Source organism: Cenococcum geophilum (genome assembly GCF_001692895.1).
Source record: "Cenococcum geophilum 1.58 unplaced genomic scaffold K441scaffold_112, whole genome shotgun sequence".
NCBI lineage: Eukaryota > Fungi > Ascomycota > Dothideomycetes > Gloniales > Gloniaceae > Cenococcum > Cenococcum geophilum.
Window position 1 is genome coordinate 26172 of NW_027137670.1, and position 25731 is coordinate 51902.

At 48.9% G+C, this 25731-nt stretch overlaps 9 protein-coding genes across 9 annotated transcripts; 2 read left to right on the forward strand and 7 right to left on the reverse strand.

Annotated features, from left to right (window-relative positions):
• Nucleotides 1-336: 336 nt before the first annotated feature.
• K441DRAFT_683126 (uncharacterized protein) lies at nucleotides 337-1707 on the forward strand (the record flags this gene model as incomplete). Its single annotated transcript, XM_067651657.1, has 2 exons — nucleotides 337-427; nucleotides 509-1707. The coding sequence occupies 2 exons, from the start codon at nucleotides 337-339 to the stop codon at nucleotides 1705-1707; spliced, it is 1290 nt and encodes a 429-aa protein (XP_067496215.1).
• Nucleotides 1708-2920: 1213 nt separating this feature from the next.
• On the reverse strand, nucleotides 2921-5147 carry K441DRAFT_701733 (uncharacterized protein; the record flags this gene model as incomplete). The annotated part of the gene is made up of 1 exon (XM_067653366.1): nucleotides 2921-5147. One exon carries the CDS (start codon nucleotides 5145-5147, stop codon nucleotides 3123-3125), a length of 2025 nt encoding a protein of 674 aa, XP_067496216.1. The 3' UTR covers nucleotides 2921-3122.
• Nucleotides 5148-5909: 762 nt separating this feature from the next.
• On the reverse strand, nucleotides 5910-7198 carry K441DRAFT_671906 (CoaE-domain-containing protein). The gene has a single exon (XM_067650490.1). It carries the CDS (start codon nucleotides 7136-7138, stop codon nucleotides 6311-6313), a length of 828 nt encoding a protein of 275 aa, XP_067496217.1. The 5' UTR covers nucleotides 7139-7198; the 3' UTR covers nucleotides 5910-6310.
• Nucleotides 7199-7339: 141 nt separating this feature from the next.
• On the reverse strand, nucleotides 7340-8565 carry K441DRAFT_624236 (cleavage and polyadenylation specificity factor, 25 kDa subunit). The gene is made up of 4 exons (XM_067646072.1): nucleotides 8494-8565; nucleotides 8193-8444; nucleotides 7870-8117; nucleotides 7340-7810 (listed from the first exon to the last, which is right to left on the reverse strand). The coding sequence occupies exons 1-4, from the start codon at nucleotides 8532-8534 to the stop codon at nucleotides 7533-7535; spliced, it is 819 nt and encodes a 272-aa protein (XP_067496218.1). The 5' UTR covers nucleotides 8535-8565; the 3' UTR covers nucleotides 7340-7532.
• Nucleotides 8566-8955: 390 nt separating this feature from the next.
• K441DRAFT_671908 (uncharacterized protein) lies at nucleotides 8956-10233 on the reverse strand. The gene is made up of 2 exons (XM_067650491.1): nucleotides 10181-10233; nucleotides 8956-10156 (listed from the first exon to the last, which is right to left on the reverse strand). The coding sequence occupies exon 2, from the start codon at nucleotides 9748-9750 to the stop codon at nucleotides 9220-9222; it is 531 nt and encodes a 176-aa protein (XP_067496219.1). The 5' UTR covers nucleotides 9751-10156; nucleotides 10181-10233; the 3' UTR covers nucleotides 8956-9219.
• Nucleotides 10234-11962: 1729 nt separating this feature from the next.
• Nucleotides 11963-12799, reverse strand: K441DRAFT_597941 (signal peptidase 22 kDa subunit; the record flags this gene model as incomplete). Its single annotated transcript, XM_067645086.1, has 3 exons — nucleotides 11963-12453; nucleotides 12530-12603; nucleotides 12657-12799. 3 exons carry the CDS (start codon nucleotides 12797-12799, stop codon nucleotides 11963-11965), a joined length of 708 nt encoding a protein of 235 aa, XP_067496220.1.
• A 5524-nt stretch (nucleotides 12800-18323) lies between these two features.
• On the forward strand, nucleotides 18324-20331 carry K441DRAFT_624243 (WD40 repeat-like protein). The gene is made up of 6 exons (XM_067646073.1): nucleotides 18324-18388; nucleotides 18457-18571; nucleotides 18622-18675; nucleotides 18727-19182; nucleotides 19236-19721; nucleotides 19769-20331. Exons 1-6 carry the CDS (start codon nucleotides 18370-18372, stop codon nucleotides 19941-19943), a joined length of 1305 nt encoding a protein of 434 aa, XP_067496221.1. The 5' UTR covers nucleotides 18324-18369; the 3' UTR covers nucleotides 19944-20331.
• Nucleotides 20105-22099, reverse strand: K441DRAFT_33180 (uncharacterized protein). Its single transcript, XM_067641222.1, has 3 exons — nucleotides 22055-22099; nucleotides 20873-21995; nucleotides 20105-20779 (listed from the first exon to the last, which is right to left on the reverse strand). Exons 2-3 carry the CDS (start codon nucleotides 21789-21791, stop codon nucleotides 20457-20459), a joined length of 1242 nt encoding a protein of 413 aa, XP_067496222.1. The 5' UTR covers nucleotides 21792-21995; nucleotides 22055-22099; the 3' UTR covers nucleotides 20105-20456.
• Nucleotides 22100-22349: 250 nt separating this feature from the next.
• On the reverse strand, nucleotides 22350-23451 carry K441DRAFT_683133 (GTP cyclohydrolase I; the record flags this gene model as incomplete). The annotated part of the gene is made up of 3 exons (XM_067651658.1): nucleotides 22350-22652; nucleotides 22713-23017; nucleotides 23070-23451. The coding sequence occupies 3 exons, from the start codon at nucleotides 23449-23451 to the stop codon at nucleotides 22350-22352; spliced, it is 990 nt and encodes a 329-aa protein (XP_067496223.1).
• Nucleotides 23452-25731: the final 2280 nt, after the last annotated feature.

Consider the following 25731-nt stretch of genomic DNA (forward strand, 5'->3'; position numbering starts at 1 on the left):
CCAGGCTTGCTCTCCTCCCAAGTCCTCCCTTTTCTCATTCACCCTTCCGCCGTGAAGTTTTCCTTCTAGAGAGCCTCAGAAAGGTCCTAGATTCGCCCATCACCGTCGTTCGAGTGTGTCTACCTATTCGCGTTTCTTTCCATTTAAGCCGCGTCTCATCTCCAACCGGACACAATCTTCAACGGCATCTCTCCACAGTTACTCGACTACCCAAGGCCAACTCAATTAACTGCATAAACTGCTCAATTCCAAAGCCAATCTTTGACAGATTTGCAATTACTATCTTAATTCTAACTTCCTTTCGAAACCCAAATATTGTCAACAACGGCCGTCAACATGGCCACTCACGTCGCTACGCGTCAGCCATTTGCTGCACTTGATACCCCGAGGCTCCAATCGCTCTCCAATATCAAAAATCGCCAGAATGGTATGCTTAATTCAGTCAATTGCATTTCTCGAGGGACGCGTCGAGTTTATTTTATCGGGTCTACTAACAATACATAAATAGCTATTCCTACATCTTTCTCTTCTCCCGGCAAGCCAACCCAGTCAAGCACAGGCAAGCGCCGATACCCACCTTCGTCTTTCGAGGATGACTTCAACTCTGAGAATATTGATCCTTCAGTCTTTAACTCTCCTACCAAGCGCTCCAAGACCAGCGATGGACTATCGAAGCCTTCCCAGTTCATGCTTACCTCCGTGTCCCAGTCGGCTAGAACTAGCACTTCAAGCATCTCCTCAGGACGAATCTCTTCAACACCTGCGCCGATTCCTTCTGTGCGCAAGGCATTGTCCTCTCTAAACACTACTTCTTCAACACCCATCAGTCTGAGCCGGGGCTCTCCCAAACACAAGCGTGTTGGCCTCCTGTCCAAACGGCGCACATCCAGCTCACCTTTCCGCCGTGTGGATCCACCCTCTTTCACGCGCAACAGCAGCCCTGCGCTTCCGTTCTCCATCGATGCAGCTCTCAGTGGCACCATCCCCTCGTACACGCCGAAATCTACTCCTATTCCGGAAACAGCGGTTCCAACGCTCGAAGAGACTATGCCCAAGTCATGGTTCTTCGATATCCACGAAGACACTCCAGAACAGGAGGCCACTAACTTGATGGAGCACTCGGCATGCACGCTTGACATTAGCTCCGATGATGACTGCGAAAAGAAGCGGAGGAACGAGGAGATGGAGCGAGGGAAGGAGAACATCCCGCCACCAGATTTCTTTATCGCGCCTGCTACTGCCTCAGCGAACGTCGACGCCCCTGAGGCAGACTCTTCCGCTCCCATGCCAGAAGCTACTCCGCAATCAGTCAAGTTGCCCAAGCTTCGTCGTCTACTCGCTCAGGATGCAATGGATCAAGACCGTTCACCATTGTCGGACCTGCCTGCTGCGGACTACTATGGTCCTGGCTTGGACGCGTCGTCGTATGTCACTGTTGATGCGGCGCCTGAGAAGCCGTCCAGTCTATCAAAGGAGTTTGACTTTACCGTCCTGGATGAGCCGGAGTCTGAATCTGCTGCGGGAGAGAAGACGGTCGAAGAGGTGGTGGAAAAGGAGATTCAAATCTACACCGACGAGACAGCTAGTGCTGCAGTTCCCCAAGAACTCGAACAGGAGGTGAAGGTGTCAGGCAATGTTGTTGAGGCTTCAGAGGACTGTGCTCCTGCCGTTTCTGTCGACATCGAAGACTATAGTATGGCCATCTAGTTCTCTTGTCTTGTTCATATCATCTTCTCTAGTGTCACTGTAGCTTTTAGTCTCTTGTTCTTTGGCCTTCGTTCGGCTTGCCTCTTTTCAACATGGCTTGCCCCTGAACCTGGTCTCGTCAATCCAGTTGTCCCCACCGTCGGAACAGTGACCTTCCTTCCCGCGTCTCACGATGTGTGAATAGGTCTCTTCCTTTCAGCGGGGAGGTGGGCTGGGCTCTCGTTGTCTGGCTTAGGGTAGCTTTGATGGTAAGACGCATAACGTCCGAGGTCTTCGAGTAATAGTAGAGACTAACGACGGTAGAGTGTGATGAAGGAGCATGATCTAAATACGGCTTGCAAGTATCTTGATACTGTCTTTTACTTTTGTCTTAAGTCACCTGGTCTGGATATTGGTTTCCTTTCATACTCTATACTTTCGCTGGCTTGGGTAATCAATTACCGGTGCAATCGGCGTTATTTCCAGCGGCTTAAGTCTTCGCCTACTTGATCTTGTCCTTCCTCTTTCTGTCTTCGCGTGTGTTAGTTCCATTTACGACTACCCCTTTCTTTTACTGGTGTTCCAATGTTTGGTTTTCTGTTTCTTGATTTCCCGGGCGTTGATGATCGGATCTGGAGGAGTGTTAGGTAACTAGGATATGTAGGGGAGAGCACACAGAATACCAACCTCACGGTTCCATCACTAGTTCACCACGGGCTCGCGCGACTTGCTCCTCTCTGTTGTGCCAAATCACAATGGCACCCGCTCAACTCGATGACGCAAATGTGTTCACGCCAGGGTCCAACCACATCATCACAGAAATAGAAAAGCGAACGCAGTTCTCTTGACATTTCACTTAGCATTAAAACTCGAACAGAAATCAACATATCCTCCTTCACGTCCTCCCTCACTCTCACCACGCTCCCCCACACGCACTCACAATGCCCTCCACCAACACCCCTTCCCCGCAGTCCTACAAGATCAGCCCCGACCCGTACGCTTTAACATCAGCATCCCAACCCTCCAGCTCGCTCGTGACGCTTGGTCTAGACGGTGAGGGTAAGGTCAAGTACCACAAGGATATGTGGAATGAGAAGGACTACAGCCATGAGGGCCTCGAGAAGGTGTTCAAGACGCTGAATGGAGACCATTTAACTAAGATCACACAACCCCCGGGGACGTTGTGAGGGTCGGAGGGCGAAAGAGTTTTGAGAAGTAACGGATTGTATTTGTACTAGGCTAGGATACAGAGTAATAATACTATTGGCAGAATATATCCGCAACGGATTAAGGACGAGTCTTCCGCTTGCCTATATACACCATTTAATCATCATACTAAATTGCTTACAAGTACTGATTTGGTGTTGCAAAGCTGCCCAACCTCCATGCGTATCAGGCCCGGAAACCTTTTCCATCATACATACATCGTAGCTCCCTCACAATCTCCATTCTGCAACTCTGACTGGTATCCCGCCCCAGACTTGATTGCAGTAGCCTTCTCTATCATCATACCCATTTGCCATCCGTCCTCCAGGAGTTCGTGGTAGAGCCACCCGTGCATTGGTCCGCGTAGGAGTCAAAGGCACAGATTCCACGGCCGGGGGTTTGTAATTTGGCGAATCCTGTGCTGATTGCAGATTCGTATCCGTGAGGAATTGCATGCCAGAAGGAAAGACTGGCCCAGAGAGAGGATACTGGAAGCCTTGCGGTGGGTAACCTGGGAACCCAGGCAGCATGTATTCCTGTTGCTGTCGGGGGAAAGGAGGATAGCCGTAGGGCATTGACACGCCTTCTTGGATTCCTAACCCCAGTTCCTGGCCTTGCTGCTCTGCGCCAGACCAGACGTTGAAGGCTTTTGCAGTCTGTGGTCCCCATTCCCCAGCATTATGATTAGCCGCCTCGATCTCGATGTCGTTTCCTTTCTTGTCCATGCCCCCGTCGTCTCCTTTCTTGTCCTCCCCTTCATCATCTCCTTTCGTTTGTGTGTTGTCTTTCTCTTCCTTTGATCCTCCAACCTTCTTCCCTTTCTTCTTCTGATTGTCCCTTTTCTTCTCCGAATCATTCTTCTTTGCAGGCTTTTCGCTCTTGACCGAAGTGGGAGGAGATAGAAAGCCGAGCCCACCGCTCATGAAGATGCCTGGGTTTGAGAGACGTGGAGAGCCGCCAGGCGGAGACGTAACGAGATTATCTATGCCTATCCCTTCATCCCATGCACCGATATCATTCTCTGACTTGGGCTCAATTAAGGTGGAAGGAGACTTAGGGTCATGTTTTCCTTCTTTCTTATTCTTCTTGCCTTGGTCTGGCTGTGATTCTTTTTTCATCCCCACCTGACCCTTTTTCTTTTGTTGTTTTTGGCCTTCTTTTGGGACTGGAACCTGAGAGGGTTCAGGGTCAGGGTCAGGGTCCGGTTCAATGACCTTCAGTTCCCCTTGGTGAACTTCTGGATTCTTAGGCTTAGATATAGCCATGAGAGGCCTGGCTTTTGGAGTGTAATGGACCTTGTTCACGAATACAGGATACACTGGAAGCTCAACTACCTGAGGCATGGCCTTTGTCCGTTCGAGTGATCCTTGTCGTGAGTGAAACTGAATGGGTTCCTCAGCTCCATCTACGACTACAGTACGCGTGTCTGCCTTGTTTCGAATGACAAATATGGGAAGCTTAGGGGGAGCCGAGATGGGTATAGGATGACGTTTTGTTGCTCGTGGTGGCACAATATTTGAAGTAATTGCCTTCATATTTTCAATTGTGCTGCGAATATCCTCCATCGTAACTTTTGCGACATCTGAACTGTAGTCCTTGGAGGAATTTCTGGCCCTGGCCACTCTTTGAAGACTTGTGTTTGGTTTTGGAACAACGACATTAACCGCTGGGACGGCACTTTGTCTATGAGGAGGTCCGGGAGCTTTCTTAGGAAGTTCGCTATCTTCAACATTGGCCTGGGGGGCTCTCGGCAGTGCTGTCTGTGAAGTCTGGAATCCTAAACCGTCATCGATGTAGCTCAGGCTGTCGCTTGCAATATCCCATTCCATTTTATGAGCTACTGAAGTGGAAGCTCTCACCGGTGGTTTATCTGTTGCTGTGTAAGGTGGTATGTGAGGTGGAGGTGGAGGTGGGCCTAAGCCATCATCAATTGCGCTACCCAATCCACTCTCGGTATCATTAAGATTTGTCGCGGGGACCCATTTACTCGTCTTCACGGTGGGGTTGAATTGCACCTGGTGACTCGTATGAGCTCGAAGCAAAGCATCTTGGTGAAGATTCGAGGCTCGGTCACGTCGTCGCTGCTCCCGGTTACTCGGGATGCGATCTAGTAAGTGACAACCGTCATCGATGTAACTTGCTATCGTGCTCATGGTATGGGATTCCCTAATTCGCTTGTGATGGTTGAAAAGCCTGAGAGTGTTAGCTGCTGAGCATCTTATAGATCCGCTGACACCACCCCAGTATTCTGGCATAGTTTGCGGTTCGCTCTAGTCCTGTTGAGGAGGATACGAGTAGTCCTTTAGACATTAAAAGGCTTTTCTGAGCCTGATTCACTGAAGCTCGGAGCTTCCTTCAAGCTCTGTACTCTAGCGCACTCTCTTACCTAATTTATTTCGTCTTCGAGGGCACAGTTTTGGATTAATCCTATGAAGTTGACAGGCCTCTGGTGGCGCTTTGATTGGCTCAAGTGTTAGAGGTATGAAGGAGGGAAGTTCTACGCGCTTCGGTTGCCTAGTGCTATAGATGAGCCTTGTGCGGAGGATGATAGGGCCGTTGAAAAAAAAGGCTTGTATGAACAGGACTTAAAGTAAGCGAACCGTTGACGATACAGGTATTAATTAAACAGAAATACACGAGTAAGAGACACAATGATGTACTGCACTTCTCTTCAGTGCTTGATGAAGAAAGCGTGAGAGGGGTGGCTCTTTCCATACTGGATATACTAACATGGTTAGGTACGTAACTCACTTCTTTCTCCCAAGCCTCTTGAGTTGGCGCATGTATCAATTATACGGAGGAGGGCAACAGTAAGCGCACTACAAGACATTTGCTTACAGCTCTAAGTTCGGTGAGCTGACTGGCTGGTCTTAATGATAAGTGGTTGGATGGGAGCGAGCGAGATGCGAAATGCTCTGCTTTGCACGTCTATTCGTTGGGAGGGGTGATAGGTAGATAATGACGCTCGGGCTTGTTACGCAGTCGCATTCCTTGCTGCTTGTGAGTTTATGAAGATGTAGGTAGGCAAGAGAAGCCCCTTATGAACTCATTCCAGGAACTAATATTCGATATAGCGAGGATTGGACAAATTCTGTCCTATTTTCACAGTAAAACTGATCAGGAATACATGAAGCCCTCAAAGAACGGACTGAAGTTGGTATAGGAACAATTAAAAAAGATGAGTAGTCTGAGAGAATATGGGCAGTAAAGAACATATCTACCAACCAGAGCGGACAAGTCAATCGCTGTCCGATGAAAAGAAAAATGTACAAATTCGCACTTTCTGGGTCCATACAATGCAATACAAGAGATGTGTAGGGCTAGAAATGATAAACCGGAGGTTATCTCCACGAAATGTCAGAAGAAGCGTACCCATGACTCTCCTCCGAGGAATCTATCTAGCTTCCACGTACACTACTCACAGCTTCGCCTTTTCTCTCCTCTTCTCCTCCTCCCACTGAAGTTGGGCTTTCCTCATCCGCCACCAACTGATGAGTCCCACCATTCCTGCCAGGGGTGGACAGGCCCAGAGTAACCAACTCCACCACTTCGGACTACTCCTGCGCAGCTCTTCCATCATTCTGTCTACATCACGCTTCAAGTCATCTTTGCCGCCATCATTCCATATGACGACTCCCCTCCCAGAGCCTCTTCTGACAACTCTCCTCGCCTTCTCCCTCACATCTCCCTGACTTAGCACTCGGTTTCTCGCATCCTCTTCGCTGAGATGTGAATCTCTTTCCCGCAATCGCCGCATCTGTGTTGCGGGATCTGACACCGCTACCACGAGTATCGTGCCGCAGTAACGCTCCCATCCGCTTTCAAAGAGAAGCGGCACGTCCAGCACGACAGCCCAGTGACCCCGGAGGTATGCCCAAACCATCCGCTTGTACATTTCTTTACGCACAGCGGGGTGCACAATGCCGTTTAGCACTTTCCGGTCGCGAATGCGGTCTTCGCTGGTACCGAAGACTCTCCGGCCTAAAGCGGGCCGGTTGAGCGGACGGCCTTTGCTAGATGAGCTGTTGGGAGCGCTGGACGGGTCGGAAGGAGGGAGGAGTAGGTCTGGCGTTGTGGATCCGAAGTAGCGTACTATAGCATTATATCCAGCAGTGCCCGGCTCAACCACTTTGCGGGCGAGTAGGTCGGCGTCGACGACGGGGAGGGAGTACGGAGGATGGGATAGGAGGGACGAGACGGTTGATTTCCCGGTTGCGATCGAGCCTGTTAGGCCGAGGAGAAGCATGGTTGGCGGTGAATTGTATGGACTATGCGAGGGATAGACCCGGGGCGATGAGGAGCTCACATCTTGATAAATGTTGGTGGAAGGTGATATGATCGCGGGGTGGGCCCGCATTTGACCTCGGCGGAATGCATATTCCTGACAGGGCTGAAGTAGGGAGCTTTTGTAACGGTGCCACGCATATTCACCGCTGCATAACACATTGCACAGTCTTAGTAGATATCGAGCTATTGAATCATGCTCGATCCCGCAAAATGCTAATCTATATACCCGTGACTTTTGCTGAGGAGACATATTGTGAAGCCTTTACGCCTCAACTCCCGCTAAAACGCAGCACACCAGTGGAGCCTACCTTTGATAATACTTCTCTACCAAAATACTCCGAGAGGAACCTGTTTCACGAGATGGTTACCTCGCTCGCTGAATCACCATTTTGTTCCATCTTCATGTCCTCTCCGCCAGCCAGGACCTTAGTCTGTAGGCTAGAGCCGTCAATGGGTCCTCCACCCGGCGTAACAGCCACTACGTTGCCTTGTTCATCCACGAATTCGAAGTTGTAACGGGATAGAAGGTGAGGTATTGCCGAAAGCTGGGGACCGTAGCGCGCAGTGTTATCGTACAATTCGAATAGAGGGACAGCTAGAAGCTTCATGTTTTTAGGGACGCTAAGAACCTCTGTAACAGAGTCAACATTAGGAGTCCTCATGATCCTTGAACAGGAAATCAGAACTTACTGCTTCTGGGCAGCTGGATAAAATAGAGCTTCTTGCACTCCTTTGGCCTCGTAACGTGCGCCGGGATGAAAGGATACATGAACGTTTCGAAATTCGGCCTCCACCACTGTGCAAGTGTATCCGCAATCTGCCATTCGTCATTGACACCCTCGCCCGTAAACTGTGTGCCGACAGGCGCCAGTCGTTCATTCAGCCTCGCCTTGAAGCCCTCAATTTCTTCGTCGCCAGGATGAAGGTAGTCTCCGGGTCTAATTCAGTACATCATTAGCGATGTCAGTACCACTGCACGAATGATGAAATGGTTAGTAGTAGAGCCAACGTACAGCTTAAAGAAGGCATTTGCAATCTGCAACATGAGGATATGGGGGTGATTATGCTCGTGGCAAACCAGAACGCCTTCGCAAGTCCGTCGCATGCCATGCTCTGTGTAGTGTTCCTCGAGGCGCTTTAGGCGCGCTAGAACTGAGGGATCTTCTTCAGGCTGTCCATCTTTTGTACCAAAGGTGTAGTTGCTGAGAGGGTAGAGGCGGATGGTCTTTGGTTGATTCGCATTGAATGGCTTGGGGAGGATAGGTCTATAGAGAGTAAGTACTGATACCGGAGACTGTGATGAAAGTTACTCACGGATATGAGCTCTGTAGAGCATTTTGAGTGATTGTAGACATGCTGGTTTAGTGTAGAGGTGGTTGATTGTAGGATGGAGCTTTGATTGTGCCTTGGGGTCCCAAGCGTCGATCAAGGGCGCCGCGATACTACGCTTTTCCTCTTCAAGCACCCTAGGCAGTTCTCCGAACCTCAACTACCCTTCATCACCAGCCAGCATAAATATAAGTATCGACAAGTACACGCCACACATCCAACCCTCTTTATAAATTGAAAGCAGATACTAAACTAACAATAATGAATGCACTAAAGACAATTGGAGATCCGAGTTCGTTAATTATATTAGAACCCGTTATTATGTTTGGTTTCCACATATTGCAGCATTATTGACTTCTCGAGACAAGAACTGCCTGGTCCAACTACCCTGGTTCCTCACTTAGTTATGCTTTTATGTTTATTTCAGGTTTTTATTCTCATTAAGTCCGGTTTGAATATGCAGTGCGGAGATATAATGCTGCAAGAAAAGATTTGGGTGTTAAAAGAATGGCAGACCACAAAAATTGGTATCTATTATCTAAATTGTAACATAGGTAAAGAGAAAAAAAAGAGAGTCAAAACACGCCAGGGGTATCATCTAAACAACAAGGCTGTTCCCCACCGAGTCAGTCCCTTCAAAGGTTCAATCATGCATTTCTAGCCATGATAAGCCTCTCCTTGGAAAGCAACCGCCGGGTCATCCGTCTTCTACTATAAAACAGCCCAGATACCATTTCCCAATCTTTGAAGGTCTTGCGCAGTGTATATCACGTCCTGCTCCGGTGGGACAGGTTGTCGGAGAAGGATGTTCTGAAAGTGCAGGACGAGGGGCGGCGTCGTTGCGGGAGGACTTCCGGTAACAACACCGTTTGCGTCAATATCAACTGTTTGTATTTGGGTAGGGACTTGTACGGGCGGCCGATTTGATCGAAGAGTATATGTGGGAGTCACCAGTCTACACTCCCACTTCTCAATATGTATCGTTCTTGCCACTCGATTAATCTTAAAAAGAAGAACAATTCTTACGCGGCCCTGGGAATTGGCTAACCACCATTGCGCATCATTTCTGAGCTTGCGCAATGTTTCTGACACGCCGACCTCAAAGACAAGTGTTGGCCAATCCATCGGATTTGGTCGGGCAGCAATAGGCCTCCAGCATGAGTCGGCTTCCTTTTTTGTCGAACGTCCCTTATATGTTGTTGCACCCATATCACAGAGGTCGTCAAGATCTGTTAATCCCATGTGTTCAATCCGACGCGCAAAGTCGTGTGTAAAAGCCCTAGTCACTCTTTCATGCTCCTTTGTGGGGACTTTAATTATTAAGGTGTCAATATCCGTGCAGTAAGTGAACAAGCCCCTCCTGATTGTATAGCGCTTTTCGTCAATTTTGGCAAAGTCATCCTCTGTAACAGACTGAAAAACCAGATATTGACTTATTGCTGTACCCTGATACAAATGGTTAGAAAGCGTGTTAATAGCGCTTCGTAGTCCAGAAATTGAGGTAAACGTCCGAGTTTGGTCTTCAAGTCCCTCCAAAAGCTGAGAAGATGTGATAGGAGTAATATCAATCGCTTCGTCGGAGGCTCGGGCGGAGACTTGGGTGGAGGTTGGGGCGACGGCAGGGGCGGAGGCTTTGGCGGCGGTTGAGGCGGAGGCTTTGGCGGCGGTTGAGGCAGACATAGTGTAAGGGCGGAGATAATAGCGAGCGTCGCTACCGGATTCACCGAAATAAGTAGTCATTTTGAAAAGGTTTCTTTAATGGATTTGTGACAAGATGTAAGGCTGAAGAAATCTGATAAAATGTTCGACGGTCTCTTTAATGGGCTTGTGACAAGATGTGAGGTTAAAGAAATCTGATGAAATGTTCGACGGTCTCTTTAACGGGCTTGTGACAAGATGTGAGGCTGAAGAAATCTGATAAAATGTTCGATAGTCTCTTTAATGGACTTGTGACAAGATGTGAGGCTGAAGAAATCTAATGAAATGTTCGATAGTCTCTTTAATGGGCTTGTGACAAGATGTGAGGTTGAAGATAAAGGTTAATGAAGAGAACGTACTGCGAGTGATTAATATTTTATCACTTCATGCGACTCGCGATAAGTCACTCGGCGCAGTATGGATATCCACGGTCGAGAGAGTGTCTGGCTACCGGTAGGAAAACGAGTTGGTGAGGAAAGGTACGCTGAGGTGAGATGATGAACTTGTGAGGGATTGCTTTATGCCCTCGCTTGTGTGTTAAGGTGGCTGACACGTAAAAGGCAGTGAAGGGAGTAGGGGTGACATTGCTATGTAACTCTAGCGTTGCGTGGTACCTCTGTAACTTTCGCTTGCAACTAAGATTTATGTACGGGCCTACCTAATACGTACTGTAGATACTAAACGGTAATGAAAGTAATTTGGCTAGATATCGCCACCACTTGCAGGGAGGACGGCCGACCCGCTCCGGCCATACCCTTGTAAGGTGGCGAATTCTGTAGCCGTTTTCAGAGAGTTGAGTTAGTTAACCAGACGCATGGCTAAGGTTGGCCTACTTACCAAAACTCCGCACAGCCACAGGCTTGGACTTACTTAATTAACGTAAGTAAATTACTTCCTAGATATCACGTGGAATGTGCGGAGTCGTTTTACACTAGCCGGAATTAGTGATCGCTTTAATTAGAGGTACTAACCTGCGTGGCGACCTTGCATAAATTTGCGTACCATAGTAGACATAAGGCTAATAATGACTTCCCAACATCGTAACGAAGTTCTTAGGCTCGGATAAGACCCTGTTATAAGTTTTGTAAGTGGTAAGAGCTTAATAGTGGTGCTATAGTAAAGGGACATTATTGCGCCCCAAAAGGAGGCTCTCTGCGAACAAGGCGCGAAGGTGACAATGCGAGCGTAATTTATAGATATAAAGGGTCTCGAATATTGCAGAGTAGCTACAGTATACGACTTATATATAATTATAGTGAAGCACGACGTGTGCGTAGAGTTGCTTAAAGTCAAAGTACCCCTCATATTTTCCGGTACGGTGGGTTTTCCGCGACGTAGGGACGGACGTTAGTGCAAACTTTAGTGGAATGCTGCTAAACTTACATTTACATCACGCCTTACGAATGTTAGACTAGTGTCTTAGGTAAGCACTAGTGTAATAGGGGGACTAATTAAATACCATATTCGTTACTATTTTTTGACATGTATACTGGGAACGGGCACCGGTGCTTTAAGTCTATACATCCTGTGATGTGGATATCCTAAAGAAATTGAAGATAGGTCATGTCCTAAAGTAGCTGCTCGGACTGCACCAGGTCTCCACTAACGTTAGGAATTGTTTCCCGTGGGAAGGGCAGTCCTTCTGGGGAAAGACTGTTAAAGGGAAACAGGAGAAGCAAGATTTGCCCCGATTTCCCATGTCTCTTACAACAGCTTAAGTTCTCTATTCCGTATAGATCCGGCGAAACAAGCAGCTTTAGGCAGGCTTTCCTCTATTCCCCTCTCCACCTTTAGCCGTCCCTAAGTCCGCTTCTTTCCGCTTTGTTTCTGGGAACATGAAAGTAGCGCTCTTCCCCCCTTTCAGACCCTTCCAGTTGCCAATGTCCCGCCAATTTGTCCAGGTCAATGCCCCCACCCATGGTTGTACGTTCCACCCAAGTTCTAGCACTACATCTGTGCGATTTTGAAGCTTTCCACTGACGTCGGTAATCTGATACTTTGGGCGTTGGTTTCTTAGGTGAATTTCACCTTCGGGGTATTGAGAGGAGGTGCCTCTGGACTTCGTTTTAGAGCCTTTAGGATCTGGGTGTATGTAGTGATTTTGATGCCACGGCGCTGAGGAGGATGGGAGGATGGCATCCCAAATGATAGCCTGTGATGGCGGCTCCGATGCTTTGAGAGAAGGATACGTTGCGGTTATGTAGAGGAAGGCTTGCTTTGTATTCCAATTAAAGAGAGTAGAAAGGTCTAATGATAGAGGAAGTCAGCAATGATGGAGTCGCTGGGTAAGAGCGGCGTTGAGGAGTTGTAGAGGCCGATGTACCAGCGTCAAGGTCGAATTTGATATGAGCATATTCTTCTTTCTTTTGACTGTAATAGTGTGGACGACCTCGCACCCTACAAATTGGATTAGTGACATGATTAATATCAGATCCTGTAGATCTCCATACACCTGTACGTTTCGCAGCTTAACACTGGCTGATGGCGCCTGGGGAGAAATAAGAACAGAAAGCGCGATGGCTGTCGCAACGCAGAACGCTACGGTGGTGAAAAGTCCGAACACATTCTGTGCTCGCACGAGAGTCGAGTGCATACTGGCCTTCCGGTAGCATATGTATTCAGAGTTGTAGTGTTGGTCGATCGGTCAGCGTTTGACGCTGTGGTAGCTGTTATTAACACGTTTCTGTAGGGACCAACTGCCAAGCAACACGAACCACAACCAATCATTTTCCTCGACAAAGATACTTGAGGATTCAGGAATTCAGGGCTGAAGGATAAAGTAATTCTGATGTTCACTTGTTTTTGGCGATGCTGGCCAAGAAGTTTAATAGAGAAAGCAGGAACACTGCTTATTCGTTAACTGAATGGCAAAGGTCTAAGAATTATTTCACTTTTGAAGGCAGCGGTAGCGGGATAGACTGATGAGCAGGATTGTTCCAGGTTTGGGGGGTATGGAAGGCGAAGAGTATCAGATCATTATCATTACACATAACTAGAACCACTAACACGGAGAGAACTGCATGTTCTCCATTTTCTCTACTTTGGTAGCTACCACTGATGTGTCCCGTCTATGAAAGCCACTATCTCCAGGCGATTCAAGAAAGATGCCGCACTGCTGAACAGGTGAGAATATCTACAAATCAGCATTAACCCAGATGATGGGCACGCTGATGTAACTATCCTCCCTACGCGCATATGTACCTAAAAATGCATCTGTCTTCTCTGAACGCCAGAGCTGTAGAAGGCTACACTAATATCATGAAGGGACCACAGAGTCACTGCGCCGGTGTCTCTTGCTGCGCCACTGAGGTGCCGCTTCCTCTGGAAGCTCCTCGACCACGGGAATTGCCTCGCGCACCACCTCGTCCTCGTCCTCGTCCTCGGCCGCGTTGACCGTTATTCGCGTCCAGAGTTGCTGGAGGCGGAACATTCGTATATGATTGTGGACGAAATGTGGGATTGCTCTGCACGGTGCCTTCCGTAGGATCTGTCATATCTGTTATAGTAAAGCCGCCACGATTGGGTGTAGGATTGGAGACCGTATTTCCTCTGCCTCGTGGGGCGAAGTTGTTTCCTGCGTTCCCGTGAGGAGCGAAGTTTCCTCGAGGCAAAAATCCATTGGAAGAATTGCCACGTCCACGCGGGCTGTTCGCAGTACTCGAGGCTGGATTTTTACGTACAGGTAGTTGCTGCTGTTGGTGAAGGCCTCCCTTCGACCAATTGTCAGAACCTCTGTTAGCGCCAGTTCCTCCTCGTCCGCGCGACGTTCCATTTTGTGTGCTTCCATTCCGATGCCCTGCGATTGCTCCTCGGAAAGATCCCCGTAAAGGTGGCGGAGTGCTCGCTGGAATCAGTTGCCCATGGCTTCCAGGACCCGTAGGCGCGCCATAGCCTCTTTGCATAGTTAAAGGTTGAGGAGACGACGTTGCCCGGTTTGCTGCAGCTGCGGCTGACCATGAAATAACTTGCTTGTCTGTGAGGTTTAGGACGGATGTGATGGGCACTGTCGAACCCCTGAAAGGAGAGCAACGTTCCCCAAGGGAGGTGCCACTCATGAAAGTGGTGTCAAAAACAACGTCGAGGAGGATTGTCCTTGACGTCCGGGTCATGCCTACAACAGTGCCACGCTGCCCAATTGGGACTCGGCCAGAATCCTGGACATATACTACCCTGTCACCAAGGCTAAACCTTTGCGTTCCAACGCGCTGCTCGGCGTCTGATGGCTTAAGCAAGGCACTCCGCGGGACGGCTTTGAGCTTCTTCGGTTCCGGGGGTTGCCCATGTTCCAGAGCATGATCTGTGGCCTGTTCAATTAACTGTACCACATCAGAGTCGAGCTGCTGTGCCTCTAGGGGCACCTTCTCAAAATGTTTCGATTCGATCAATTTTAGCCATGCACCAATCTCTTTCATCTTCTCCTTTGCTGTCTCCGCCGGGTAAAAGTCTGTGTCCTCGTAAATGTCGCCTTTCGGGTTTTTCATGATGCCTGCAATGAATTCTGGAAACTTGATCATGTATTGCTGAATTAACTCAATGGCCTTACGACTATACTCCCATCCTGTGTCACCACGGCGGGAGTAACCTAGCACCTTAAGCTTCTTCGCTTCGAATTTGAGATTTAAGCCGAGATTCAGCCGCAATCCGCTGGAGTTTACGGAGAAGGATGAGGTGAGTTTACTGAGAACGAGAGGATTGAGACTGAGCATCTTAGCTACAGCGAATGAAGGAGTGTACGGGGTCGTTTGCTCTGCACGCATAGCTATATCCCGTCCGAACTCGGTCTCGCGTCCTTTGACTGTCAGTACCCATATTGTAGCCTTCTCGCCTACATGGGAGATGACTTCTAAAGGTCGACCGTATGCAAAGTCTCCTAGAAAGAATGCCCTTGACCCTTCAGGAAACTCCTCAGCAAGGGGGACAGCGGCTTGCTCTAGAAATCGTTGGTCAACACTAATGACCTCGTCCACAACCATCTGAGTTGCGTAATCAGTTTCCATTCCAGGAATCTGAGCGTACTCTTTTACGGTTGCTCCATCTTCGGATTTCTTGAGCCCTTTGAGCATTTCTACGTGCACAAGAGACTCAACCGGACCGACGACCATACCAAGTCGTTTGCTGCATACACTTTCGATTCGATCGGCCTTTTTCTTCCACTGCGATATCTCCTGAGGCCCATGAGGAATGAGAATAGCCTGTGGTGGGCCTTGATCTGGTAGGACGTAATCAAACAACTCGTCAGAGACTTTGGTGACCTTTGCCTCTTGCAAGAATGGGTACCCGACATGGATACTCTTCCCGAGTTTTTCTTGGGCCTCTGTGACCCCCCCCCGCGAATCGGTATCTAACAGCGTAATTACCATACTTTCGTTGCGTGACTCCTGCTGAAAAACACTAACACCATGGAACTCGAGCTGTCCTGCAAAAGGAAGGACCTTCAAACTAGGGAAACCCGCCAAGGCTGCTGCTCCAAGCTGTACCCCATCGACTAGGCCTACGTATACATCTAGGCCCTCCATTGTGGGTAGTTCGAAAATGTTCTCCACACAGTGGCAGTGCGTAAGATCCGGAAAGATACCGGGTAATGACGATGGATAAATGTAGTCTAGGTCTGATTGATATGTGAATTTCAGCGACACTCCGAATTCGTTTCTCGCAAGTTCGGCCTTAGAAAGAAGGTGGCCTTTGGTCGCCATTGCGGCTAGAAGTCTCTTCTCTTCTATGAATGGGATTTTGACCACGGCTTCCCATTCCACTCTTTTCCCATTCATGNCCAGCTCGAAGTCTCGAGGATAGAAGTCAATGATAGGAGAGTCCGGGCTCGTCATAAGATCATGGTATGGTAGAGGGACAATTCTCTTGCTCCGATCTGGAAGCACCCCCATCAGTTGCTGGTATGGTCGAAATGGTTGGCCAAGTTTGAAGTTCATATCAGCTTTCAGACCTTTCTTGACATCTACGCAACTGTTAGCAGATGCCATGTCAATCCGTTAGGTGGTTTTACCTGATATCATTGGTGAATAGTGATACCCATAGAACCATGGCCATGATACCACCCCTCGATAATAATAGTAGAGTACCCATTGAAGGCCTTGAACGTAATTTTCTGTTAATTTGGTCAATTCCTCTTCGTTATCTAGGTCCCATACGAATTTGGTCTCATAGTGTTGATTCTTCCAAGCTAAGAACATCTCTTCATATTTCTTGTCCATGGCAGTCTGGGCTTCCTCTGGGGAAATGTCAACTACTTTGGCGTTCTTGTATCTTTGAAGGACTCTCAAAAGCGCATTCTGCGACTCTTCGTCTTCGCTCTCCTCTTCGTCCTCGTCTTCTGTGGCAAGCTTTGGCGGGAATGAAAGTTGAATATGTCTCTCCCCTTGATCGTTCTCAACGGTCTTCCATTGTAGATGAAGACTATCTGCCAGCTCTTCTACGAATTTCCGATCCCGAGCCGGGAGAGCTGAAGGAAGATCGTACGGCACCGAGGCCGAATCTGAGGTGACAAGGCGCTTGTTCACGAACTTTTTGATATTCTTGAACAGCTCCTTTTGCTCCGAAGAGATCACTAACTGACCCTTCTTTTTGGTTCTCTCCATGACGTACTCTCGCCCAAGCTGCTTGCCTTTGAGCCAACTTGCGTCTGCATTTTCTGATTCAAAATGGCGATATTCAACATGAGAAAGTTCATCCAGGAGAAGTTCTAGCCTCTCTAAGTTGATTACACCACCTTCATTAATGTACCCTTTTGCTCTAGGCAATACGCTTTTGTAAACGCCAAACATGAGAGCCAACGCGCCTTCGTTGATGTGCAAATGCGGAAGATTGGGAAGGAAGTCGTTGCCAACGAAGAAAGCCATGAGAATAAAATCGTCAATTACTCGCTCCATATCAAAAGGGAAGTCGAGAGCGCCTGGCTCTTCCAACTCCTGAAACTCCAGTTCCAGATATTCGCGAACAATGCAGAGATGCATGAGGTAAAAATTTTGGTGCTCCAGTTCCTTGGACTTTTTCTGATTTTGCCGTCCAAAGGTGACTTCCTCTCGCAGCAAACAGAAATGAGGGTCATGACTAAGTAGTCCAAGCATAATCAGGTCCGCATCTAGTCCATAAAGGCAATGTCGTCTATTTGGATCGTAGTTAGGCTGAGATTTGGCCTGTCTGATATACTCCATAATCTTGTGCTCTCCCTCACCTGGGACCTCATGTCCGGAGAGGACTATCTCCACGCCTTGCCAATCGATGTCTTCAGACACCTTTTTATTGATAAAATACTTCAGTTGCTGTGTCAACTTGGCCATGAACTCGGTACCAGGGGTAATGCAATTGCTGTCGAAGGCTTCTTCTTTCGGCATCTCGACTCCCTCCCGTATGGCCTTTTCTCGCGCTTGTTCGGCTTCCAACGCAGTCCTGAATCTTCGCGCGCGTTGTTGATTCATCTTCGCACGCGGAGCGACGCCATCAATAGCCATGAAGAAAAGTTGCTTCGGCTTGATCTTGCCGAATAGGTGCTCAATATAGTTGAAGATAGCGATAAACATCTTGTCTTCGGTCATGCGAAACGTCGGGGAGTCAGAGTCTTTGTGAGTGCAATTATGAATGATACCGTTCATATCCAGCTGGTACGATGTTAGCTTGATTTTGCGTGATGTGCGCTACCTGCAGAGTAGCTCACGTAGAGACAGTCGAACTCGGGAATGCGGTTCTCTGCAATGAGTTGCGAAATGGCTGGATACCGTTCCGACATCCATCGGAAGAACTTGGGGACACCCATATTTGCAGCGCAATTTGCGAAAGTATGTAAAAATAGATAGATGGCAAGTCGTCCGGTTGAGAGGGAGATGTTTACGGTGGCGGGGCTGGAGGTTATGGAGAAGTACTGGGAAAGGAACGGAGAAGAAGGGGGATGGAGAGAAGAGGCGGGGGCGCTTGGAGCGCCAGATAATGAAGAACAGTGAAGGGTGAGAAGGTGTAGATTCTTGACTCTGTGGTCCTCAAAGAGCTGGGAGGTGAGCTAGCGCGTATGCGAAGGTGACCCAGCAGCACCGATGACTAAGCGAAGCACGTGCATGCCCGCATCGCGTCTCCCAGCTCCGAATTTCGAGCTTTCGCGTTTGCGCACCAGTCAGCGCTCTCATTGTCAACGCATTTCCGTGTGAGCGCCCAAAAATGGATGATATCATGAGCGGTATACTTCCTAGCATCTTTTTTTTTTATACTGTCACCCATGCATATGCTAATATTCGCCATTCTTAGATCACCTGGACCCCCGCCAGGAGTTGGAGGAGGAGCATGTTGAGATGAAGATTGTCAACGAAGAGTACAAAATATGGAAGAAAAACTCCGTTTTCCTCTATGATTTACTCTACGGGTACACGCATCTGATAGTGCTTGAAGTGTTCTTACTGACTTAAACCCTAGACGCGCACTTGAATGGCCTACGTTAACCACTCAATGGCTCCCTGACAAGCGCCCGTAAGAAACATGCGCCGAATTTTCTTCAAGAACAATACTGATGATGAATAGCATTGAGGGTACCAATATGAGCCAGCACCGTCTGATTCTCGGTACCCATACGTCCGGCCAAGCTCAAAACTACCTTCAAATAGCGACCCTTGAGATCCCAGACTTCCGGGTGCCCGACCCCTCCGAATATGATGAGCAGCGTGGGGAGATTGGAGGACATGGAAATGCCAAGAAGCCATTCCAGTTCACGGTGATCCAGAAGATCAATCATCCTGGGGAGGTCAATAAGGCCCGTTACCAGCCTCAAAATCCAAACATTATTGCTTCATTATGCATTGATGGGAGAGTCCTAATCTTTGATCGTACAAAGCACAGCAGTAACCCTAAATCAGATGGCTCCGTGGAGTTTGAGATGGAACTTGTTGGGCATAAAAAGGAAGGGTTTGGATTAAGTTGGAGTCCCTTCAACGAAGGCCAATTAGCGACTGGAAACGAAGATAACACAGTTAAAATATGGTACGTTAACCGCTAGGCCTCCCAGACAGACCCGAACTAAATTATGTTTCTAGGGACACCAAAACTGGATTCTCCAAAGGCAACAAAACAATCCATCCTACCCACTCTTATACGCACCATAGCGCCATCGTCAATGATGTGCAATATCACCCTGTTCACGCACAGTGGATTGGAACAGTTTCAGACGATTTGACCTGGCAAGTGATCGATACGCGCATGGCTAGCTATCAGAAAGCCTTGTATAAGAAGGAGGCTCATACTGATGCTATTAATTGTCTTGCCTTCCATCCCAAGTTTGAATCGATTCTGGCGACAGGCTCTGCCGACAAGACGATCGCGCTCTGGGACCTGCGCAATTTTGATACCAAGATACATAGTTATGAAGGACATCGGGACCCAGTTGTCAATCTCGAATGGCATCCACAAGACGACGCTATTTTGGCTAGTTCTAGTTATGATCGTCGCATCTGTATGTGGGATGCTAGCAAAATTGGGGATGAGCAAACTGAAGACGAGGCTGAAGATGGTCCGCCAGAATTGTAAGTCCAATTGTGCTGTGCCAGAGTTCATACACTAAGACTGTTAGGCTGTTCATGCACGGTGGATTCACAAATCGCATTTGCGACTTCAACTGGAACAAGAACGATCCATGGGTTATGCTTGCTGCGGCAGAAGACAATCAATTGCAGGTCTTCAGGCCAGCGCGCAGTCTCGTCAATGTTTCTAAGAAAAGAGTGAATCATGGAGAGGTTTCAGAGTGATCTCTTCATATTCTTTTGGGTTACTGATTGTAAATGGTCAATTCTAGCAAAAGGCGCAGGTGGAGCTACGGCTTTAAATGTTATGGAATGGTAGCACCAAGCCAGGGGTTTATTCAGGGGGAAATGTGGCTTTCACTGGATCAGACACGAATTCAGAGTCGGTTTGATATGGTATTTTGAAACACCCAGGATATCTTCCCTGATTGAATCACAAATCTGAGTGATACAAGCTTTATATACTCTTTAAACTCCTAGGAATCCATGGTTGGACAATATATTCTTGAGTAGTTGACGTGGTGGTCACATAAGTAACCCCTCTATGGGCCCTTGAAAGATTTGTAGGGAGTAGAATTATACTTTAAATTCAGAAAAATTGGAAAAGGTCCTTACATTGAGAAAGAATGTGATCGTTGAAGAGCTATGATACAACCATTCGTTAGAGCACTTAGACGTATTTCCGCCCTTAACTAGATTTGTCCACTGGACGTGCCGTGACAGCGTTCCTTGCGGCCTCTAATCAATGGCCCTTATCTTATCCCCTTTATGCTGAGCTTCGTCCAAAGTAGGAGTGGGAATATTCTGGCCAGTCCTTGGGTCAACATAACCCCAGAGCATGCAAGCAACATAGTATTTTTGCAAGTTCAACCTTCTTCTGAACCCCTCCATCATGATAAGCTCATCAGGCCTCAACATCGGATCGTTTCCCTTGCCCCACCCTTCCTTTCCTAACGCCCCGATCTCTTTCGCCGCAATACCCATGACAGTATCTTCCGCGAACCGAGGGTCGAGGTCTTCGTCTTCCCTGGGAATTGTACGCACAATCATTTGCATTAATTCTAGGCGACTAGTTAGCATCTCACCACGGAGCGTTTTCCACAGGACGGTAAGCGATTTTTGTGTCAGGCACAACCTGCGGAGTGCACATTCACCATTGCCGTCAACAGGGTCAGAGAAACGCATGTCTAGCTTGATGAAGAACATTGTGGCGAGCAAAAGATCCCTGTTTCCCCAACAGTTTTGTTCCTGGATATACCCAATGCGCGCCCCGTTGGTAGGCATGTCGAGTATGAACCATATCTTTTTGATCGTGGCGGTCGTGGCGCGCGGGACACGGTGGCTTTCGAGCGCGAGTAGTGTTAAGATCTCACTGACAACGTGCTCGCGGTATAAGACCATTTGGAGCCAGCGGAGGGAGGGGATATCGCGAGGGCGATCCGATTGCAATGATGCTGGTCGGAGGCATGGATCTACAATGCAGAGCGATTTGTAACACGTCCACCTGAAGATGGCAGCAGACTCGGGGCACCGCTTGAGTGAATAATGCTTCATGTAGGTCGTGTAGTGGGAGTTTAGCAGATAGTGATAGTCTTTAGACATCGCATAAAGGTCAATGAGACTCTTGATATCAAGGCGGCTAGACACTTCCAAAAGAAGATCGTTGTTCTCGAGTAGAGCCGTAAAAACGTTGAACGGTGGGTTCAGTTGTGTGGTTTCAAGAGCAGGTAGTATTGACGCAGGTGAGATACGACTGCGCTTTCTCTGGAGCGCTAGTTGGGGACGCAAGAGTCTATTATCAGTAGCAGCAGATCTGGACTCGCTGGTGCTTGCAATACGCTTATGTTTTCCTTTCTCGGGTTGCTCAACGACGACATCGAGTGGCTTCTGCTGTTCAGGTGTTGAATCTGCGAGCCTGTGGCCGTTTTCTCCAAGTTCTACCGCGAAGCTTGAAATCGGAGTTGGTAAGCTGTAGCGGCCCGCAGAGGTCGCATTGGAGGACGTCTCGGGAGTTTGACGAGAGGCTCCAGACTTTACATCTGAATTGGGCATGTTGCGCGGTGGGTCAGTCATGCTTTTGAGTCGGAATAGAAAATGTAGCTTCCTGGTTCTGATGAGAATGACTGGAAAAAAGAGCGATCCGGAGTAGACGAAGCTAGAGAAGTCGAAGAGACGGCATTTTGCTGCTGCGGGGCACTTAAAAAACTAGAACAATATCATGGAGACAATGGTAAGAAAATCGCAGTGACGACATTCACCTTAACTGCCCGCACAATGCTATGTAAGGCTTTCTCAGAGCTCAATTCGGATTTTCGAGGCAGGGCGGGATAACTCACTGTGCATCCTGGTAGACTCCAGAGTCAACAAGCATTCAGCAGCATATGCATGCCAAAACATGAATTACAGTTTCCTAGCGAATACAGTAGTAAGTCTGTCAACAATGTGCCTGTTGAAGGCTGGTGCAGAACCCTCTACTTTTAGAAATGACGACAAGCTAAATGCACGTACGCGACAGAATTCCGCCTGCCCCCAGAGTGGATGAGCACCGCCCAAATGCCGTACCGTTTTACTAGATGTTGGACAATAACCAAAACGCCAACACACAGACCTCCTGAACAAGTTAATATATCTTTATCTCCGGTTCAAGAGATTCAAGAACTCCTCCCGAGTTTTCGCTGTGGACCTCATGCGTCCCAGCATGCAGCTGGTGACTGTACTGGATCCGGTCTTCTGGACACCTCTCATGACCATGCAGAGATGGCTTGATTCTATAACGACAGCGACGCCTTGTGGCTGAAGCACTTCAGACAGCGCAAGCGCAACTTGCTTTGTCAGCCGCTCTTGGACTTGAAGTCTTCTCGCGAACATCTCTGCTATCCGTGCGAGTTTTGAGAGGCCTATGACTCGGCGATTGGGAATATATCCAATGTGCATCTTTTGATCATGACGTCAGCAACTTCTCACCGACAAATTGGTGATTTGGATTAGTCAAACCTTTCCGGTAAAAGGGACCAGATGATGCTCGCATAGAGAAAAAATTTCAATATCCTTCACAATCACAAGTTCATCATGGTCCTCATGAAACACCGCCCCATTTACGATATCTCGTAGATGCTCTTCGTACCCTTTCGTGAAAAACATCATGGCCTTGGCATATCGCTCTGGAGTACCAAGTAGGCCTTCACGATCTGGGTCTTCACCAAGACATTCAAGGATAGTCCTAACTGCGCCAGCTAATTTTGCCAGCCTCTCGTCTTTTTGTTCTTCCGTGGCTTCCTTTCTTTCCCGAGTCCCTCGGCCTGTGACCAAATAGTCAGCCGGGACAGCAATGGAGCACATAGCCACACTTACTAGGCCAACTCAATCCGTCAAAATCTATCGTGGGATGTTGTGTGTAAGGGCTTTGCGCACGACTCATGGCCAGTGGCGTGGGCGACACTGCTTCGTCCCTTGGGTCTCTGGCGTGTTCCTCTTCGACATCATTGGGTAATGGTTTGCTTCTTGTGCGGGTAGCTCCCTGATCTGGTCTAGGACCTTGAGGAGTGGAATTGTATCCGTTTGGGGCATCGAAGTCAATGGCTTGTCGACCGTGACTGTTGGAGGACTGAATTGCGGCGTAGAGCGATTCTCTTTCTCTCTTGTCTCTAGTCTCCGTAGAAGCATGGAGGGGTGATGTGCCATTGGTGAGATGTAAGGGCAACGCAGACTTTGGCTTCGGCGGAGAGGAGTCCATTGTAATATGTAGCGGCAAGGGGCGATTTCGGTTAGTGGAAGAATGAAACAGAGTTTTCAACGATGAAGATATTGGAGGCTAGCCCGGGTGCCCTAATACGAGGGGAGCGCAAGTTCATGGCGAGGCGGGTGAGGGATATCTATAGCAAATTGAAGATGACTTATGACTACCCGTGCCTAGTAAGACAAACTAGGAGAAGCCCAAACTCCGAATGACAAACGCCAAGACAGTGCAAATTCACCAAACTTCCTTGGCACGCAGACACAGATCCCTGTGCCCCGCCATGGACCAGTTTCTTTGAACGTGACCAACAAAGCACTTGCCGAAGAAATTCCCGCGACGTCGCCAGGCAGACTGCACCTGGCATCCATCCGCCTCACAATCTCTTATATTGCCCTACTCATCAACACAGGTACGTCGTTCTCAGACCAGCTCACTGCAGTCACGGTTTCCTTGTGCATAATGCCACGATCGATCATCGATCACCGAGCGGTGGATCGGGGACGTAGAGTCAACCCGGTCGCGTTGGATGAAGCCCCCCGCTCGCATCCCATCACAACACTGCGCTTACGGTGAAGCCGTCGTGGACAAGCAACCTCTGACATCTACCCTTATGATGGAGAATGAAGATGGGCGTGAGACTTAAAGGCTAGCACTGGACTGAAGTTGGATGGCTGGGACGATCTTCGCAGCGTCCTGGGGGGGAAGATGTGATTGACGCCTTCATCAACCCTGCTAATCCACTCCACTATTCGATTCACTCGCGAGACCAAAAAGCATCTGCAAATCAAGATGGGAGACAAATTCATTAGACTCGCTGCTGGTGCACCGCTGCGTTGCTTTGCACTCATACTGGTCACTTGGTTGACCCTCACAATCAACGACGAACTTCCATAGGTGTCATGTCGGCTTCTCCGGCTTCAGCAAACTGAAAGGCGTGGGTTGGGTAGCGATGTATCCGCCTGGCTCGTGAGAGCCGAGAGTAGCGGAGTCGAAGTCAAAGTCGTCGCCACATTGTCCGTCGATTTCTAATTGCAAGCATACTTGCTACTACTCAAGAAGGGGTAGGCAAAGGCTATGAGCGGACGCATGTTTTTACTGTTCGTTTTTTGATCTACCTAAGGAGAATAACGGCTATACATCCGTGATTGGCACGTCCATGGCGCGTCCATGGCTCGTCCATGGCTGGAGGCATTTCCCGGCTCATAGTGTAGGCACTGTTACCCGGAAACTGCCTCGACCATATCACCATCAGTTGGCCTGTGCGGCTCATCTGAATCCCTCCATCGAGGACGAAGTCGACAACGATATCGACTGCAGGGAAGCGCCCCTGCTGGGGCAGGCTTGCGATGTCCAACACAGATTTGTCGCCTAGACACGGTGAAGCAGCAAGACGTCTATCTACATAAAGCCCGCTAACCAAGAAAGGTCGATCGTTCAGTGCTCTGCAGTCTTTGGGCGGATTGCTGGCCCGTTGCGCATTGCAGCAGCAGGCTTGTAATCATACCCTTTTGTGTCTTTAGATAGCTTTGTGAAACACGTGCACTGGTATCCGAGGTCGCGGTTGCAAGCGGCAGCTATCATGATGGATGGACTGAGGAGGCGGACAGCAGGGCACACGATGACAGATGAGGGCGGACGGGGGTTATCACGTCGTCAAACTTTGCAAACGAGCGATGCAGATGGGCTCGCTGGGCAGTTCATGATCTTCGAGCATTCGTCCAACCGAGTCACGGGAGGGTTTTATCGAGCGGAGCCGCACTCGGAACTTCCCCATTGCCCTCTTCTCCAGCCTGCACCCTTCAGAGAGTCGTGCAGCGGGTATCGAGACGCGTGGAAGTGAATAGCATTGCCCGGCGGTCGCGACACAGATTCCATTTCCTTTCCTGATTCCTTATCTTTTCTGATGGGTAGGTGTTGGTTTTTGTGCACGACCTACTCTTTCTTCTTGTCGCTTCTCGCGTAAAACGTGCCGCCGACACCTGCACCTTGCTCTGATGCCAACCTTGGACTACTGATGTCTTGACTTGTCTACATGGCTGGGTCGCGCCGAGCCCAGATAGACCAGTGGAGACCTGAGGAATCGTCCATCAGAGACAGAGACAGAGAGCGGCCGCTTGAGCGAAGCGATTCCAGAGAGCGTTCGCCAGCGGCACGCCGGGGGAGAGACGACCACGATAGGAACATCAAACGAAGCCAGCCCGGGTTTGGCCGCCTCCCATCTTCAAAGCATTCCAGAGCCCGATCGCGCGAAAGAAGCCGGAGCAGAAGCAGGACTCG